We start from the raw sequence: 18,928 nt of genomic DNA, 5'->3' as shown, positions 1-18,928 counted from the left end.
CCATTTATTCTGGTCTGTTTTATCTGATTGAACTTCAACTAATATTTATCAATAGTGAGGTAATTGTCACTGAGGCTGAAAGTATTGCAGCACATGCTGAGCTCCAATTGAATGCATTTTACCCTACAGAAAACATGAAATAAAACCAAGGAAACGTTTAGGCATCATTCCAACATCATGACTGATCTCTCTGGAGGAACAAAGTCTCAGATAAGTAGACAGCTTAATTTCCAGTTCTGTTAGCACCCTTATTGAAGCCTGGCACTCCAATGCAACTACGCATATAAGGACAATGCGATTCACTGGAAAAACAGGCTTAGGGATCAACTTGAGCGATGACTTAGATGCAGATGCAGAACTCAAGGTTCTGCATCTCTGCATTATCAGTGCTTTAGAAGATTCAGTTCTCTAAACACTTCAACAGTTGCACTGAATGACATGCTCGTATATTAACTGTATTACATCTTCTGCCCCACTGACACCCTGTAAACCAGTTTTATCAATATCTACAAAGAACCTGGCCTCAAAGATCTCTGCTTTTTCTTCTGGCTGGTACCTGTGCTGTGTCTGTATTGCCAATTAGGCATATTTCTCTCTGTTAAGAATATTCGTGTCAACCTGAGGATTATTTTTAGTATTATAATGGAGAAAATATTGAGTTTTTTGCTTCTTCCAGATTTTCGCTAGAGACACAGCTGCTCAATGCATTTTAGTGTACAATATATCAGCTAAGTTACAGCTTGAAGCTATATTTTCAATAGAGCAGAACTGCCTCAAACTGGGGCCTTTAAAAGCACTTGCACTTTACAAATCAGAGATGTAGTAGAGTGCTTTTAAAAACAAACCATACAGTATTGCATAGGCATGTTGAAAACATCAGCAGTAGCTAAAGCAAAAAAAACAAAACAAAACAAAACAAAAAAACAACACAAAACCTTGCCTCAAATTTTAGAAGTGAATTTAAACTTGTCTAGAGCTCAGAAACATGTGAGATTTGAGGTGGAATTAAGAAAGTTAAACTGAAGGTCTTTTAATTGCAAAATTCTTCTATGTTGTATGCTGCTGTCATTTATCGGTGATTTCTCTAACCTTTTGACAGTCCCTGGTGTCTCGTATCTCTAAAGGTAAAGGGAAGCCCCTATTTAGAGGAGACTTCTGTGGGTAAATAAAGTTTCTTTCCTTTTTTTTTTTTTTTAATTTCATTTTCTGAGAAGAAGAGAAGGAAAGACACTAAATTGTGTTGTTCTATTTTCTCTCTTTTGCCAGAGGCACAGAGCTAGCTATAATTTTTCCACCAGGAAGGAGGAGGTGTATGCATGTTTGGTACACGTGTATACATTCAATCATTATGCAAACCAGCCCAGGCCACATACCCTTAATTGCATGGACGTTCATAGCCATTATTTGAAATTCACGCAATTGCGTAATGGGCCACAGGCAGACCGGACCCCTCTTGATCAAACAAAACTACTCCTGCTCTAGACAAATATCACTACGTTACACCGCTCTGACTGATGGCATGGGCTAAGCCAAGGTCTCTGGTATCAGAGTGTCTGTGAGTGCGTGGAGCCCTGCCGCCTTCTGATGTCAGAATAAAGAGCCAGCTGATTTTGATGAGGCATCATTGAGCTTTGCCCGTCTCCCTATTTATGTAGCTGTATTAACACAGTGCCAGAAGAAGAGAGGAGCAGATTACAAGCCATAGCCTCATCTCTGCATTTCAGACTCCTATTTATGTACAAAACAATATATGTTTTTTCATACGCTGCCAAAAAATCAAGTTTGGGAAAAAGGGCACAAGAACTTTTCATTTGCAAGTCAGTTTGAATAACAACTTGTTAAAAAAGAACTTTGAAATGTAAATAGCAGTTTTCACAAAGTCTATTAATAGTTCCAGCAACTTCACTGTTCAGTGGTTCCGTGTTACAGACATCTCTGTCTAAGCTTCCTACTTTGAAAGGGAAAAATCCGATTGTGATTCTCTGATGTCACAAATCTCACCGCACAGACTCCCTCTCCAGTGTGGCGCAGGCTGAAATGCTGATCTCATGTTTGGTCTTTTGACAAATTTTCATTTAATGAATTGATTCCTACAGTTCATTAACATACCCACTTCCACTTCTGTATACACATATGTCTTAATTAGCTGCTCATTGGCTGTTTAATTACAAGAAAACAGCTGACAGCTGCCTTGCTGCATCCTAATGGCAGACGTTTTGGAATGACTGTATGCAAGCCCGTGACAAAAAAGACTTATTCATAATCCCGTGATTTATGGCTAATACTTAAAGACTGCCACGTATCATTAAGTTTTGCAATATTCTGAGCAATTAACAATTAGTTGGGGGGATGATTCTTTTATTTTTTTCTAAAGCAAACTATATCAAATTTTCTTATAAGAAGCATCAGAAAAAACACACTGCCAAATGTAAGAAATGTAAACATTACAAGTGGATTTTAACCCTTTTATGGCAAAGTGCATGTATTTTAATTATAAAGGGGAAGGAGTACCATGACAAAATTTTAAAATAAACTGTTAATAAAGTATTTGATAACAATGTTGTAATGACACTAAAAACAGAAAAATAAATCAGTTTTACATAAGTAGCAAATACAGGAATGATATTTTGCTTATCAGGTTATACAAGGCCTCTTACATACCTTCTTTGTAACATGGCTCATTGCTTTCTTACATCTTTTGCTTAAACTTGGTTAGGCAAAGCATTATGAAAGAAAAACCTCAAAAACATGAATTAGAGGTACGTGTTTACATTACCAATGTGACACTCCATGTTTGGCAGAGTAAAGAAAAACCAACTAGTACACAAAGTCAATGTCTAAAGGAAAAAAAAAAAAAGCAACACAAGATGGGAAATGACAATACCAAGTATTGTTTTCTGAAGTAACAAATGAGGACATTTCTTGTACTTGCGATGAACAGAACCACCTAAAAAGACACAGGAGACAGACGGCAGGGGCTATAAACCTTTGAAAATATGAGAAATGTGCAGAAGTGCCAGGCATAGACGGTCTTATGAGAACAACTGCAGGCATTTAAGCAAAGAGGAGTCGTACTAATATGTTTGTGGGTCAGTTGGGCATGAACTGGCACTGTTGACAGCAAAAGCAAGTAATTGCATCAGTAAATTCTAAGATAGAGTTCGTTAACACCAAGTTCATTTCAAACTAAATGCTTTGCTATGTCCTTTTCAGCATTCAGGTGTTACCTGACAACGATTTCTTCTTGCAGTACCAAAGACAGTGTTGGTGTCTCTCTTTCAAAAAACAATCTGCCTAGCTGATTTGAAAGAAGCATGTATGTATTAATCTGTACTGGTGTTTCAGTTCTGTCTAGTCGTTCATAACGAATCAAACAATATCTGCAGTTCATACCTAGGTGGGCAAGGGAGCAAAAAGAAGGGAATCAGCATGGTTAAATGGCCAGAGGCCAATACTTAAAAGAAAGAGATCTGGTACAGGTCAGTAGACCAGCCTGAAGCAGAAAATACTGAACTGGATAGAACCATGTGTACAAACTAGTGTCCTTTCTCACCATGGTTCCTAATACTGAGAAAAATGTTTTTAATGTGTTCCTACAACTAACAGCTAAACGAGTGCTCCATTCATATACTAGATTTTTCAATAGTGCTAGTACAGTGCTAGCATTTCTGATCTTAAACACAAGAATAAACTTTTATTGGAGTCATGCTACAGTGTCCATGGCACTCTTCACCTGTGCTTCTGAGCAGAAGTCTTAAATTACTCATTTTCTCTCCCCTCTCCATCACCCTCCATTGTATGTATCAATGATGGTAAGAAAGAGCAGTCTCTTAAAATTCATGTGATTTATATTTAGCCACAGGAGCCTTCTGAGATCAAGTATGAAACAGAGCTTGGCTACAAACTTCATTTATCACTGGGGGGGGGAGAAGTGGAGGGGGTGTTATTTTTCATATATATATTTTTAACGTGAATTCAGATTCAGTTAAATGGGTTCACGGGTTGGGAGTAGTCAATGATGTTTGCGCAGAACAGCCAGTGACGTGATAAAAACAGCCAGTAACCCCAAAGCAAGGTAGGAAATTAAAACTTCTCAAGAAACACTAATTGACTTTAAAGTCTTCAATTCTCATATGTCAAATGCAATAAAGCAAGAAGAACTGGCCAGAAAACTTTCAGGTATATGAAATGGAAGGGCTACAAAACTACCAGGGCAAATAGGATCAGCAAAAATCAATTTGACCAGAGCTTTTCTGTGATTTCACACATGGTACAGATTAAGCTTACAAAGTAGGTCTTGGCAACTGAAGCTTCACGTTAGGTTTTAAAGAAATCATATTTCTAATGGTTATTAGTATTTAAACAGTATCATTCATGTTAACATTACTATTAAGTAACATTAAAGTTCACACCAAAGTGGAGTGCAAAACAGTAAGGGAGCCGAAAGCTTCCCACCCTGCTGCTGTTGCTGCCCGTACATCAATCATTCCTGACAGGCCTGGCTTGAGAGGGCAGCAGCACCTCTGTTCATTTACGATGACTGAGGCCCTGATCCTGCAATCCGAAGCCCGTGAATGGGTTCTTCTGTGCAGAACCTCACTGACTTCAATGGGACTACGTTTGTGTAGGACATTGGCTCCATGAGTCAGTGTAGGGCTGGGAACTAGGTCTTCGTAGCAAAGTAGTTTTTATGAAAGAAGGTTTAACATAACATGAAGAGCAATGTAAGCATGCTCAAACCTGCAGAGATCAGAGCCACAGAAAAGCTGGGAAACACACTTCAGGGGAAAAAAAAACCACACCACCAACAAAAAAAGAACAAACCCAGACCAATACACACCTGGCTCATTTGGGAGAAGCCAAGTTATGCCAACTTTTTCACCAGCCAAAATAGTTCTGTTGGGTGAGACTTTGTTGACATTACTGTGGAAGAGCTTAGCACAAACAAAACTCATCTGCTACAGTAGTGTACTTTAAATGCTGTACAGCCATTATCATTTAGACTCTTCCTGTGACTTGTCCCCACTAGAACTCCCTTATCTTTCACTACTTGCAGGTCACCCCTCTGATGCTCTGGCATTAAAGAATAGTGAACTTCAGAGTTCTTTGCCTCCTCGAGAGAAATAACTAAGTTGATATTTATTTGCTTTAAAATACAGCCTAAAATTGTATAGTTAGAGAACTTGATTCTGCTAGTGCAAGAGAAGGAGAAAATGCCTAACTTCAATCTTTGAGCCACTGTCTTGTTTATTCACACATGCTCCACCTGTGTTCAAATAGGCTTCAGCGTGGTAAGTATACTTGCTTGCTTGTCTTCCCTTCTGCCCTTTCCCACCAACTGACCATTCTGGTGGCATTCTCAAAGGCAGACTGAGGACTGCATAGACTTTCAGAGACAGATTATATAGAGTTCAAAGGGAAACGTTTTGTTCTAAAATGCAAGGAACTGCACATGCATTTCTCACTATGAGGCCAGCATCTGTTGTTCTGGCTGTTGGAGGTATACAATGGATTTTTCTCCTAGTAACTTTTAAACTTTTTTTGTTTGCATTTATTCCTGTGAAAGCACAGTCACTCTGATGGGAAAGTTCTCAATGGATTTCTTTTTCTAACCCACAGTGCTAAACTCTTAGCAGCTACATACCAACTAATGTGACTGTGAGTATGGTGCATGCTCTGTTATTTCCTCCTGTATGTAGCCATCCTGCTGCTTTTGTTTGGGTCTCTTCTCGCATGCAGGGCTTAAGAGAAGGCCTGCATTCAAAGAAACGCATGACGATGAAGCCAAAGATGATACAGTTGGCAACTTTCCTTCCCTTTGGCAGCCTGTTCCTGCTCTGCAGCAGGCCATGTTGTGAAAGCCCTGTTTTCTGCACAGATGAGTGTTAGCATTATGCTAACCTCAGTCTCTTGACAATGATGCTCATAAGGAACCTTGAGGCAGTCTTTCAGGTATACAGGTCCCAGACCATGTAAAGATTAAAGGGTCTCGGACAGTCAACGTAACTTGATATTCTTACAATCACACAGCAGAACTGCCACTGAAAATGTCTGCCACTTCTCAAAGCTAAGATTTGACAGGTGCTGTTCAGCTACTGCATAAAAATAAATAAATAAAAAAAACAAACTACTATTTATTACAAATGAAGTGTTTTTTCCTACATTTAAAGTGCATTTCCTGCATTCTTCTGTAGCAACAGCTCTTCCAAAGGGCATGAGCTGTAGTCCTACATAATTTTAGCATTCTGAGGTTTCTTTTTCTTCTTACCAATACTTGCATGAGACCCAAAAGAACGTGAGAATGAAAACAAAAATCTTCAGTGGAAAAACAAAAAAGATATCTCTATGTTGTGAATGCAAAGACGCTGCTTCTTTGATGATGGAAGGCAGTATCAAGCATGTCAGGAGAGTACTCTAAAACCTACCATAAATGTAATTTCTTAACAACTAAAGCGTAGATTAATAGTAAAAAACCCATCAGCATGGGACAGCAACACATACTTACATAAAGAAAGCCACAAGCTACAGCACAGCTGTGCGTACTGTGTCATTCCCAAGCTAGCGCTGTAATTCTGCACTAGTGATAAAAAGGAACGATCAGCTTCACATCACCGTGAGCTAGTGCTAGCATTGTTTTGTCTAGTTCTTGGTTGTGAGAGACAAACTAAACAAAACACAAGTGCTTCTATTGGAGTCCTTGTTCACTAAAGTTCCTAAAGGTACAAATCCAGAAAAAAAAATCAAAGCTTAAACCTTAACACAGCAATGAGCTACATGGTAAGGAATACACACTGCTCAGAGAAAGACTTGAATAAGTTTAATAACAGTAGCATGTAGTATTTGTGCAAAAGCATCTTCCATACAAACCAAAAGAGATTTGTAACTGTAACAGGTTACAAAAGAAAACTGAGAAGTCACAGAGCTCTCACAGTAGCTATCTCAGCACAGCTTCTTAGTGATTTATAAAGCAAAAAATGGAGAGGGAGACTCAAGAAAATCACAAACTCCCTCTCAAGTGCATCCACAGAACAGATTCTTTGCTATTTGTTAGAAGTGGTTTATCTTTTTAAACCTCTTCTGCGTATTCATAGAGAAACAGCTTAGAGCACATGCAGCACAACTGCGTGATTTTTGAAGCCTGTCCTGAAAGGTGTTTCACAAAAATGCCTTTTTCAAAACCCAAATGAAAACAGTACTTCAGACTCACCAATTGATTTCATATTCTTTGAAATGAAACGTACTGATTCAACTTCCACACAATAGTTGCTCTTTAAAAGAGGAAGAAAAAGAATCACTATCCAAAGGCCAAATACTGTTTTAAGACTTAATTTTTTAGACCCTTACCTTGCAGCCTTCACATGTAATGACACCATAATGGATTCCTGATGATTTGTCTCCACAGATCTTGCATGGAATAATTTCAATTTGAGCTGCAACAGAAACACGCAACCAGTTAATTACATTTTCTTTTAAACACCTTATAAAAGCATTCCCCGATCAGCATTTGTACAGTGAAAACTAATAACCTGCTAAACATTATACTGCATTAACTATTCATTGCTGAACTGTGAGGGTCCCCTAGAGCTTTGGACTAAATTATGGCTGCTCGTTATATAATAGCTTTTGGGTTATTAAAATGGGTCATTTGAGAAGGTGTTTAAGAACCACAAGAAGGCTGGAATCAGCATTTCAAAGCCAAAAAGAGTAAGAGAGTTCACATTTTGGCCAAAGAGCTAGGAAGACAGTGGAAAGGTTTCTTCCAGTCTCACTCCTGTGAGGTTGTAATGTAATTTAAAAGTTTGCCCTGCCTGAAAATGGATGCAACATCTTCAAGGAGTCAAGATAATGCCATCCAGCTCACGTGACTGGCCAACACGTAAGAGACGCAACACGGTAAATAGTAACTGCAGTTTACACAAGAAATCCAAAATTCACATATCTGAGTTGAATTATCAGTAAATCTTTGTGTATTAGTTTACACAGAGTGAATGAGGGAGGAAAACACAGCAGCATTCTAGTCAGCATATAAAAACCAGAGGAGATAATGTAGTCTGGAAAATGCCATAGAGAGGTACAGGATGCAAAAGCCCTCATTTTTATATCAAACTTACATATATACTATATATATATATATATATATCATATATATATATATAATATGTACTATATATATATATCATTATATCATTATTTATATATACTTGTAATTCAGTTTACTGTGTGATAAAACTCTCTGCATACATCTCTAAATGGCAACTCCTTCCCAGACATGGGAATATACAAGGAATACAAGGATTTAGTAAGGGACTCCCCATCTACGCAGGAATACTTCTTCAACTGCTTTCAGAGAAGGCAGCAGCAGTCATTTTGCTAGCCAAGTGTATCTTCAGACAGGACCATGCCGAGGCAGCAGCTTATAATGTCAGAGAGCAGCAATCAACATTTTATGTGTGCTTGCATGTGCTCACACAAACACACCGAATGGGTCTATCAGCTGGAGAGCAAGAAAAATTCAAAGAATGCACCTTCTGTCCTGCAGCTGCGTTGGATCGGCCGACATTGATTTTCCTGAACTGGGTTATCCTGAACAGGAATACAAAGACAACCCTTGCTGCGTCTCTCACTGTGATTTATTAAACAGCTGAAGTGCAGTTAATCTCCTGCGAGGAACTGACACCCATTCTCAAGATATGCCTGATAGCTCCAGAGAGCCTTTACTTCATCCAGTTCATGGCTATCCAGTCTGTGACAACACACAAAATCGCACCTAAGATACTGCATTAGCCTAACTTCCATTGTACTTTCAACAAAGCTTTCAAAATGTCATGTCCACTCTTTCAAATGCCGTATTTTACGTGCCATTAAATCCTTAACTGACTGCTTACTATTAAATAGAATCATCTTTTATAACAAGAATGCTACTGTATGCTCCACCACAGCTCAGGATCAGGCCAAAACTCAAGACCGGTAGACTGTGAGTACAGCACTGACTGTACTCAACTGTTACTTCAAAATATTCTCCTCGCTACATCAAATGCAGTGAACGGAGCACCTGAACGGTACCTGTTTGTTCCCAGGAACCTAAATAGCAGCTGAAATACTCTGCTAAGGGAAGCAGTACCCAGCAGCTAAGGGACTACATTGTTGTTGGCCTGGTATTTCCGTATCAGCAGCTTTCAAAATATTTTTGTACTGCAGGACACCACTTGCATCTGCTCCCATTGTAAGGATCTTTGCGTTCTTGATATTTAATCCCACACCTTCCCTGCAGCAACAAATGATAGGCTGAAATTAAAAGGTGCGTTTAGGATGCTTAAGGAGACAAAAACTTCTGCCCTGCAGTCGTCCAAGAAGTGTTTTAATTTCACTTGGCTCTCAGCTAACAGCAAGGCAGGAAGTGAAATAATAAAAGAGAAAAATAAAGTGGATGATATTTTATTAATTCGTTCTCTGCATTAATTGTTAGGAGAGCATCCTGTGTTACCAAAGCCTCAGAACAGAAAGGGTAGCATAACCTCCCCTGAAGTTAACACTTTACATTACCAAATTGAACAGAGTGAAATTCACACAAGTTCAACATTTGTACATCAGAAGTTCAATTTCAGAGAGAAATCCTATGGGCAGATTCTGGAATAGATCTATTGATTTCCATATGTAACTTTTCAACATATGGTTATTTTTTTACTCTGCTACAAGGAGTCACCAGCCTGCTCCAGCTCCTTTGGCGGAACAGCAATAGAGCTCATCTGAACAGCTAGCTACACGGTAATATATTTTTCACATTTCACTTTTATATGCATAATTACTGCCTTATTACGAAGAGGTATGATATAATTGGATCTTGTTTATCTACAATCTCCAGCATATTAGTTAAATCACCCATGAAGTCTGTCTATGCAATCTCTGTTTCTTAAGCAACAGGACATTTGCAGAGTGTTTCTGAAGGAATGTAACATGCCTTCAAAGTGATGGCCTGAAGCTAGCTTACTAATAGCCTAAAAGGTGCAATAATTGGTCCCAAATGCATTTGCCAGGGTCCTTTACTGTTAGAAGAGAATCTACTCAGGTTCACAGGCTCCAGCTCTGCCGGTGTGTGCTGACCAGCGTGCATACAAACAGCACCAAATCCAGAATCGTTTCAGAACTCCCAATTCCCTAGAATTTACTACACCTTCAAGAGCACATAGCACTTACAAGTTCAGCTTAACATTTCACTTTGAGATACAGTACAGTGGGATGAAACTCAGAAACATAAATTACTTGGGACTGCCACAACCAATTGTATTACAAATTAATGCCTGGAAAGACATCAGATCAATTACTGCTCTATGTGGTTGCCTTTGCAAATCAGCTCATTGAAATGGAATCCCTGTCGCAAGTTCATACACTTTCCATACAGCATGAAAGGACTTGGATACTTTAAACTTACTAAATGCAAATTGCCTGTGCCAAGATTATGCATTTTTCTTACGAGGGTGAAAATATTTTCCCCACTTATAACTTTGACATGCAAATATGTACTTGCTAAAACCTTGTTCTTATGCAAACAAGGCAGGTGGGAAATATTTTTACATGTCAAGAATATGTTCCAACTTGGTTTCTCACATTCCCAGAGTTACTTAGAGCTTCCTGCCGTGTTCTCATTAATTGTACCTGTGCTGTGCTTACATATATTTATATAGTATATTTTCCAAGATTGTATAAAACACTCTAATTCATATTTTAGACTAGAATTAGCCTAAATTACAGTTTACAATTTCTGTCTCCTGAGGTGGTGCTCAGGCTGATTCTGGTTCATGCATGAGCAAATTATTTCTTAAATATGAACTGCAGAAAAAAATAAACTCTCGTGGTTGCTTAGAAACCGCTACAGATACCCAGGTGACAGATGCCGTCTATTCCCAGATTAAAGGCCTGAGACTCTTTCACGGCCTAAAATAACAGTGCTCCAGAATACTACCAATGATGTCCTCTGCCAAAGGCAGTGATGAATAGGAAGTGAAGCCCAAACAAACACCAGGAGCAAAAGATACAAACACAAGCACGAAGACCCACATTAAGCATTGAACAAACTGCTAGAGAAGCAGCTCCTGAGAGAAAGACACGGCCACTAAGGGCCACAGGTAGCAGTTGTGACCTGATGTCAAACACAGGGCACTCTAGTGTAAAACTGAAGGGCATCTGACACCCACTTCTATATACGTGTATATCGAAGATCTCTTAAAACGCAGCTATTCCTATCACTGGCACAGCATGTAGTTTCCAAGAAATGTATCTTCTTTCTGCTGTAATGCTGTGTGATGGTTCATTTTATAGCAGTAAAATTGAGTGCACACTCTGATTTACTTGAAATCAGACAGAACAGTAACTTGAGCCCAAACACTGCAAGAGAAAAAAAAAATGTATTTTGTCCCCTGAACCATTCTTCTTCCTCCATCCAATGTGTCTTGGCAGTATCTTTAAGTAGCTCTGATATGCCTAAATTACATGATAGTCTCCACCTAACTCCTAATGAACATGCCTACCAGACAACCAGAGACAACTAAACAACATCTTTTGTTGGCATCTATAACAGAAGAATATCCCTTATTTCTTCCTACTCCAGGCTTCACTTCTTTCCCCAGATCTGAACCAGTTTCACTGGACTTGCCTGCCTTTTTAGGCCTCTCCCCAAACCAACCCCTCCAGACAGCCTGTCCCTTTTTATTAATTCCCACATCATGAAATGCTGTGTGAATTCCTTGTCTGCTTTGAGCAATAGGGGAAAGAAAACTAACTAATTCTGCATTGGTAAGGAACTGTTCTCTACAAGCTCATCGAAATAGTTTCTTCCTTTCTAACTCCTTGGGCAGACTCCCATCAGGACAAGGCTCTGTACAGCCATGGAAGCAAGGAACATCTTTCTCCTCAGTTCTGATATCCAAGTAGAAACACATTGAGCCTTGACACAGGAAAGTGTATTATCAATCCACCCCGAAGAAAACATTCTTCTTCTTCTTCAGAAAAAAAAAAAAGATTTTCCAAAGATCTAAGTTTTCTCTTCTCTTCTCTGTTAAGGTGTATGAATGAAAATTCCAGGTGTATATCCTCTTTTTTTTTTACTCAGTAAAGATGGACTGAAGCTTGTACTGGTTAGTGTGCCAGACTGAAGTCTATTTCTTAGAAGCTATATGGGCACTAAGCATCCTTCTGGGATCCACTTGCTTTCTGGTGAAAGCAGCGTAGCCAAAATTGCTAGCTGAACTCAAGACTTCACGGCCAGATGTGGTGTGCATATTACAGTGAGGACAGGAGCTAGGGTCTCTTAAGACTCAGGGTACTGCTTAAGAAGTTCTCTCTTCTTTTTCTTCAAAAAACATTTAAATTCCCTTCCCTGGATGTGGCATACCTGTCCCCTGCTTCAGAGGGCGTGTAGAACTTTGTAGCTAATCAGAAGGGTTTTGAATGAAGCACGATACATATACAAATTGGGCTAACTTGTTTCTAAAGGGATGCAGTTTGTGCCAGACGATGTTGCTAGTGCTGTTTGTAAGTATATTGATTAAATTAGGAGGCATACATATTCACTGACATATTCATACATATTCATTGACTCAAACAAGGGTACTGCATGTAATGTGGTATTTAAAGCAACATAATATCTGATCACAAACTGAATTAACATGGAATGATTTTACTATATAATATTCTAATCTTCCTGCATTTTCAGCTTCATTACCTAAATAATTTGCTCTGTCATGTACCCTAAGTAATTTGAGCTGGCTGCAAATTACTTGCCTCTGAACACCTGCAGCTTACAAACACTGCAATTCCACTAAACTAAAAGCCAGTGGCAGCACAGCTCTGCCCGTTCCATTAATATGCTACGCTAAGTGACCATCTGTCCACTCATATATATTAAAATATTTAAAGCCTGTGTACTTCTAAAGAGGACATCTGGTTGGTAGACATCTGAGGCATTTTCAGAACACACAGTAACTGCTTGGATCAATAGCTGATGGAGACAAGCTCCATTTACCTGCCCGCTCCTTGTGTGAAGGCCTGTTTATTCAATGTGCAATCCCCACCTTAACTCCGTTCTGACCATGAGTAGGCTGCTGGGTATTGTAATGGCATAGCTAGGAACAAAGAGTTCCTGAGAATACCTAAGAAAGCTGCCATGCTAGAGACTTGTGTCTTATGGTTGGATTTCTGGGGGGCTAGTACAGTTATCACAGCAGCTCTCCCAGCACATGGGACGTTCATTGCGTCTTTCTCTCCTTTACAAGCTGTCATACCTATAGCTGAGCTCAAGCTGAGCAGCATCCCTCAGAGCATCACCTGGCCATCTTCAGTTACTATGAAGTGTGCAGGAACACCTCTTTGAGACTGCTGATGCTCTCCAGCTTCCCTAAAACTGACCAACAGGTTGAAAATGGGTTTGGAAATTAAGAAGTAGGATGGATGGGCAGAAATCAAGACAAACACAACAACCTCTCTAAGCCTTGTTTCCTTAGGAAATCAAACTAATAATAAAACAAAATAAATACTGAGGTTATGCTGGTACAAATCCTTTGAAGTCCGTGGGTGTGATGGGTGGAGCGCAAATGAACGTAGCGACCAAAGTATTAATTAAAAGTAAAGTATGAGCAACACCTCAGACACATGAGGCAGAAATGCTGCAATGCCAAAGCTGGCTCTTTGGGCCTGAACACAGCTGGATCCCTCTTATTAGGTCAACTGATTGTGTGCAGCACTCCATAATGCTACAAACACTCGGCTTCAAAGAGTATGAAATGAGATGCATGATAAATAGTACAGAACAATAACATGAGCACTTTTGGGGCTTGCAAGGATGAATTTTAGGAATAAATCTAAATTCTTTCAGCCTCTGTTACTGATTTAGACACGTCAAAGGGAACAGTGCAGTAAGGGCTCATATTCTTATGCCAGAATCACTGGCATTTATGCTTAATATTCTTCTTTAAACCTCAAAATTTTACTTACACATTTTAAATTATATGCTTAATATTCTTCTTTAAACCTCGATATTTTACTTACACATTTTAAATTAAAGAACCTGAGCTTGTTATTACATTAAGCACTAGCTTCAACAAAGATACCTGAATGCATAATGACAGGAGAATATATGGAAAATAGTTTGGATTCTCGAATAGGCACAACTATTTCTGTGAAGCTGCTGTGATATTTTTAATTTTATATTAAAATGGAAAACTCCTGAAAAAAACTTTAATAGAACATCAAAATATGCTTAACCTCTGTAAGAAAAAATAAAACAAAATGAAGTTCCCAACACAAAATATAGGACTTCTACAAGGGTCTAGGAACACAACGTAAAAAATGACGAAAGGTGTTAAGAGGAACTCAAAGAGATGAAGTCTGCTCCTGCTCAGTCATGTGTGTAACACAAAATCATTTTTTTTTCGTTTTTACTACAGTCTCATCTCCCTCCACAGTCTTGTCTTTATTCATCCAGAAATATTCTTATTCTTCTTGATCCAACAAGGCAACTTGATATCTCAACATTTCTAGAATGAAGCAACTGAAATAACTATTTTTTCCTTCTATTTTTGAGGAAAAAAAGAGCAGTGATCTAATTTGCAGTCAAAAGCTAAATGGTTTGATTTTCCTTGTCGAAGGAATGACTGATAGAGACAATTCTAGCTTGGGACTACAGGCACATTACAAAGGCAAACCACAGATCAGAAATCACACTAAAGCAGTGAGCTTCACGCTTTTGCTTAAAATAATTGGGGCTGCCACATCCAGACATGTTCTGTCATCCAGGAGCACAAAAAACTAGTCCTTACTTGATAGGACATCCAACTTATAACTAAAATCTATCAGTTTGTTAAATTGAGGGGGGGTTTGAAAGCTCCACCTTTGTTACTAATTCCATGAAATTGAATTGAACAGGAGTTGTGCGGATGGTTGAAATAATACAGCAGAAGTTGTACAATGCAGTAAGTTATGTAACAATGATATAAAATCTTTCAAGGATAAGAAAAAAATTAAGAAAATCCTAACCACTTCCTGGTTCCAGATCTGGGGAAAGAGTTGTTCTCTAGACCCCACCCACAGGCATAGTAACCAGAATTAACAGCAAGGACTAGAAGAGGGAAAGAATGGAGAAGGTTCTATGCATTTCAAATCCAAAGCATTTTAAGACTGGTTTGACTATTTTGATATGGTCAGAAAGTATTTCCACATTATATTATATTTATTCAAAAAAAAAAAAAAAAAAAAAAAAACAACCAACCAACCAAACAAACAAAAAAAAAACAAAAAAAATCATTATACTCCATAATACTTCGGCTTCTTGCTTTCTTTCTTGTTCACTCAGTTGCTTACGAATAAACATATGAGTATTGAATTCTCTTCTCTGGCTCAAAATTAACACTAGATGTATTGGCTATGATGAGGAAGGTTTGGACTATGATTAATTTAAGGACTGAGCTGAATATAATTGTTGTTAAATAAAGCAATGCAGTACAGCAGGTTTTCACAACAAACAAAAACACACTTGACACTGCAATCATGTGACTGCCTTTACTGGAACACAACATAGTTTTATTCAAAGCCCTGGACTGCACATCAAGACGTAGCAAATCAGCAGTAGTATGAGAATTATATCTATGTGAATGGAGACACTGGTCCATTTCTCATTTTCTCTATCTACATAATCAAGATAATCAGCCTTTACCTCTACACAGCTATCTTAGGCAACTGGTACATACTGCCAAGTCTTGCATCTTCATTTTATGACCCAAGAAGCAAGTCAGTAGACCTCCAAACAAACACCATTCGTCATACCTCTGCTGTGTTTTGCACTGCTTAGATAAAAGCTGCCACAAAACTACACAATAGTGATTGTGACCAGACCAGTTATCTGATTAAAACAAACAAATAAATAAATAAAGCCTACAGGTTTAATTGCATACCTACAAAAGGTTGCTCTTGACAAAATTACACAAAATACAACTTTCAGAAGCAACACAGGTGTGAGTTATGACCACGGTAAGTGGTAGCACTGCCTGTTTTTTCTATTCTGATTTGTTACTGCATTTATCCAGTAAGCAGCAAGCTAGCAGTTATTTCATTCCACGCTATGTTGATAGAGGATTCTAGACTTCACTTGGTTTCTGTCATCCCTAATTTCTTCCTTCAGATAACCAGTAACCTTGGGTATCTGTGAAGAGGAACACCTGCAGCAGGGGCATAAGCACAGTTCTGTTAAGATACATTCTGTACCATGCTGCTCTGCTGCTAGAACAAACCAATGCATATTGCCTGTTCAAATAAAAAAGGAAAGGAGAGAGGAAAGAAAGAAAGAAGTGAGCTGGCAGGCCAAGATGCATGTTCACCTGAAGGCAGAGAAAGTGCCCTGATATACTCAGACACACGGGGATTTCTTCAACTCTGCAGTTGTTTTTCCCTGATATTAGATAAAAGCAAATCTACGCTGATTTGTACTCCATATAGGAGTTGGGTATTTCATTCTTAGTAGTAACAGAGAGGAAGAAAAAGTGAAATTTGCATGAGAACATCATCTGGAAGAAATTTATTTTCTGGAACTAGCTGGAGAATAATGAAGGCATTCTCGCCTCCCTGACAAAAGGAGTCAAATTCCTCCAACTGCATTGAAAAGCTGAAATGTATCTATATTTCTATATATTTATACAAAATACAGAAATAAACAGATATAAGAGAAGACTTACTTTCAATAAGGAATGTCTTTTAATAATGTCTGTTTCAGAGTGGAAATCTAAACTACCTCTAAATTTGCTCTCTTGATTAATGCATGAAGTCCACCTTTTCTATGAAATTTCCTACTCTGAGCTGCAGGAGCTGGCATTCCGAACATGGAATTTGTTAACTCCAACACTGGCCTCCCAGCTTCTTCTTCCTAATTAAATGTGCTGGCCTATGGGAGCATCTCAATGTATTTGTTTGTTTGCAGCATGAAAACAAAGAAGAAATTACAAACCACTTGTTAATTTTAAGCCAGAAAAAAGTATGCCAGCACAACATTCTTTAATTATTTTTCACGGGTTTTGAACAGTCTTAAATTATCAATACTTTGAAAGCAATCATTTTAGTCCCTATTAAAAGGCATATAGTTACATTGTATGCCAAATTATGAAATTTAATTAGTTGGTAGCTAAATTGCACTAGCATTTGTTCACTAAGGAAAGATCTTTTACTAGCTTTTTGAAACAGTGGTAAAAGTGGTACTTCACTTGCAACGTGGTATGAAAATTGTTAACAATTTCAACTAAATTCCTTTGTAAGGTGAATCACTGAACATTAGGTCAATGAGACTAAATGTGACTGTGTGTAATGCTTCCATTTCATTCTTTCCACGCATAGGCAGATAGCTCTCTGATCAATCCGTAATTCCTGAATGCATGCTCCTACTTTGCAGGTTTCCCCTGGTTAGTGACCCATCACCTCTGCCTGTTCCCTATTCCAATGCACGTTTTCTGTTACATTTACAGTTTGGCCAAGTCATGGTGCAGTTCAGTATTTATTACCCCCGAGACAGCAAATGTCAGTCTGGAAAAAGGAACATGGAAAGCATATGGAAAATACAAGAGGATATACTTTGCCCAATAAGGCAGGTGTCCCTTTAAACAAAGGGTTTTGTCATGATTCAGGTTTGTCCTACCATTTTGCTGGTCTGCAAAAATTTTATTAAGGGTTTGGCCTCTGCAGAAATTGCAGGATGTATCACTATGTGTATTGAGAAATGACACTTTGTATGAATACGTTAAAGCAAGACAAACGTGGCGAGTGCAGAAGACACTTCCTTGCAAAAGAGCTGCACTTTGATGAAAAAATATTCAAAAACTCGATGTAATTCTATAAGAAAAAGTAGCACAAAAAAAATATTTTACCCAGACTAGAAAAGTTCCATCATTCTCAAGTGACTACATCTTCCTTTTTAAGATATTTTCATTTTCTTTTTGGCTGTACACAAATTTGATGTCATTAAAAAGTTTTCCTTTGATGCTGTATGCCAAGTGGAATCATTAGTTTCTCACAAAGGTGTGCTCTCAACGTCTAGTTTAAGTTTTCATTTTCAGATGATTCATTTAAGGGATGAACAGTAACAACCAAAAACAACTTCAGAACTCTAAACAGTAAAAAGCCTGTTTAACACTCGCTCATTTTTAATTTCCTCCAACACCTCCTGTCTGGATTCACATGGCAGTCAATACTGAGAATTTATTCTGCAACTCCTTCAGTGATATTTGGCTGCCAGCAGCTCACCTACTCAGGCCCAAACCAGGATCCCTCAAACCTCACACAGGGGTTCCTCTGGAGTCTGTGTTCTGCATCTTCCCAACTGGCACAGGGACATTTATTTATTTTTATAATCAGGGATGCTGTCCATTGCCACTGTTTTTAGTGTCTATGTGCTGTCTCATCTTTTCACGGCTCCTCTGCATGCTCTCTTCAGATGTCTTTAGAGGATTAATAAAACTACTTTTAGTAGTCCTCTTGACTTGCATTAAGTTCCTTGGTGGTCCCTCATTCTTCTGAAGCCAGGCCAGGACTGCCCATCTTGCCAAGGACAGGGAGAGCTGCTGGATGGCTGCCAGCTCTGCCTGTTGGTGGTTGGGTGCACATTTTTCTCCTCCATCAGATGTTCACAGGAAGGAAATGCTATGTATGACCTGTTCGCAAGAACAACACCAGGAAGGAGAACATGCAGTATCATATCAGAGATGGAAATTGTATAGGGTGGGGCTTACCGCATAATAAAAACAGTCTAGGGAACACTCAAAAACATTTCTGCCAGAGATAGTTTTCAACATGTTCTTCAAACCATGCATTACGTGCATGTGGTTTGTTGTCCCCCTGCCAGTCACATTCATGCCATCTCCCTGGCCTCGGCTCTGGTTCCGTAGTTCTTCTCCTGTCT

General features: G+C 38.7%; 1 protein-coding gene and 1 long non-coding RNA gene across 8 annotated transcripts in view; one reads left to right on the top strand and one right to left on the bottom strand.

The window, feature by feature from the left end:
- Positions 1–18,928, top strand: part of LOC137863093 (uncharacterized) — a 508,128-nt gene that overhangs the window by 75,369 nt on the left and 413,831 nt on the right. The gene's annotated exons all lie outside the window — the stretch shown is intronic.
- The window catches only part of RORA (RAR related orphan receptor A), a 409,489-nt gene that overhangs the window by 23,472 nt on the left and 367,089 nt on the right, over positions 1–18,928 (bottom strand). For all 7 annotated transcript variants that reach the window (XM_068695954.1, XM_068695953.1, XM_068695952.1 and 4 more), the window contains one exon: positions 7,345–7,430. In XM_068695954.1, the coding sequence (XP_068552055.1) occupies positions 7,345–7,430 (86 nt within the window). The remainder of the gene's footprint in view (positions 1–7,344; positions 7,431–18,928) is intronic.

The sequence above is a fragment of the Anas acuta genome, chromosome 12, assembly GCF_963932015.1.
Source record: "Anas acuta chromosome 12, bAnaAcu1.1, whole genome shotgun sequence".
Lineage (NCBI taxonomy): Eukaryota > Metazoa > Chordata > Aves > Anseriformes > Anatidae > Anas > Anas acuta.
The sequence above is the reverse complement of the archived record's forward strand: the minus strand, read 5'-3'. Positions and strand labels throughout refer to the sequence as shown.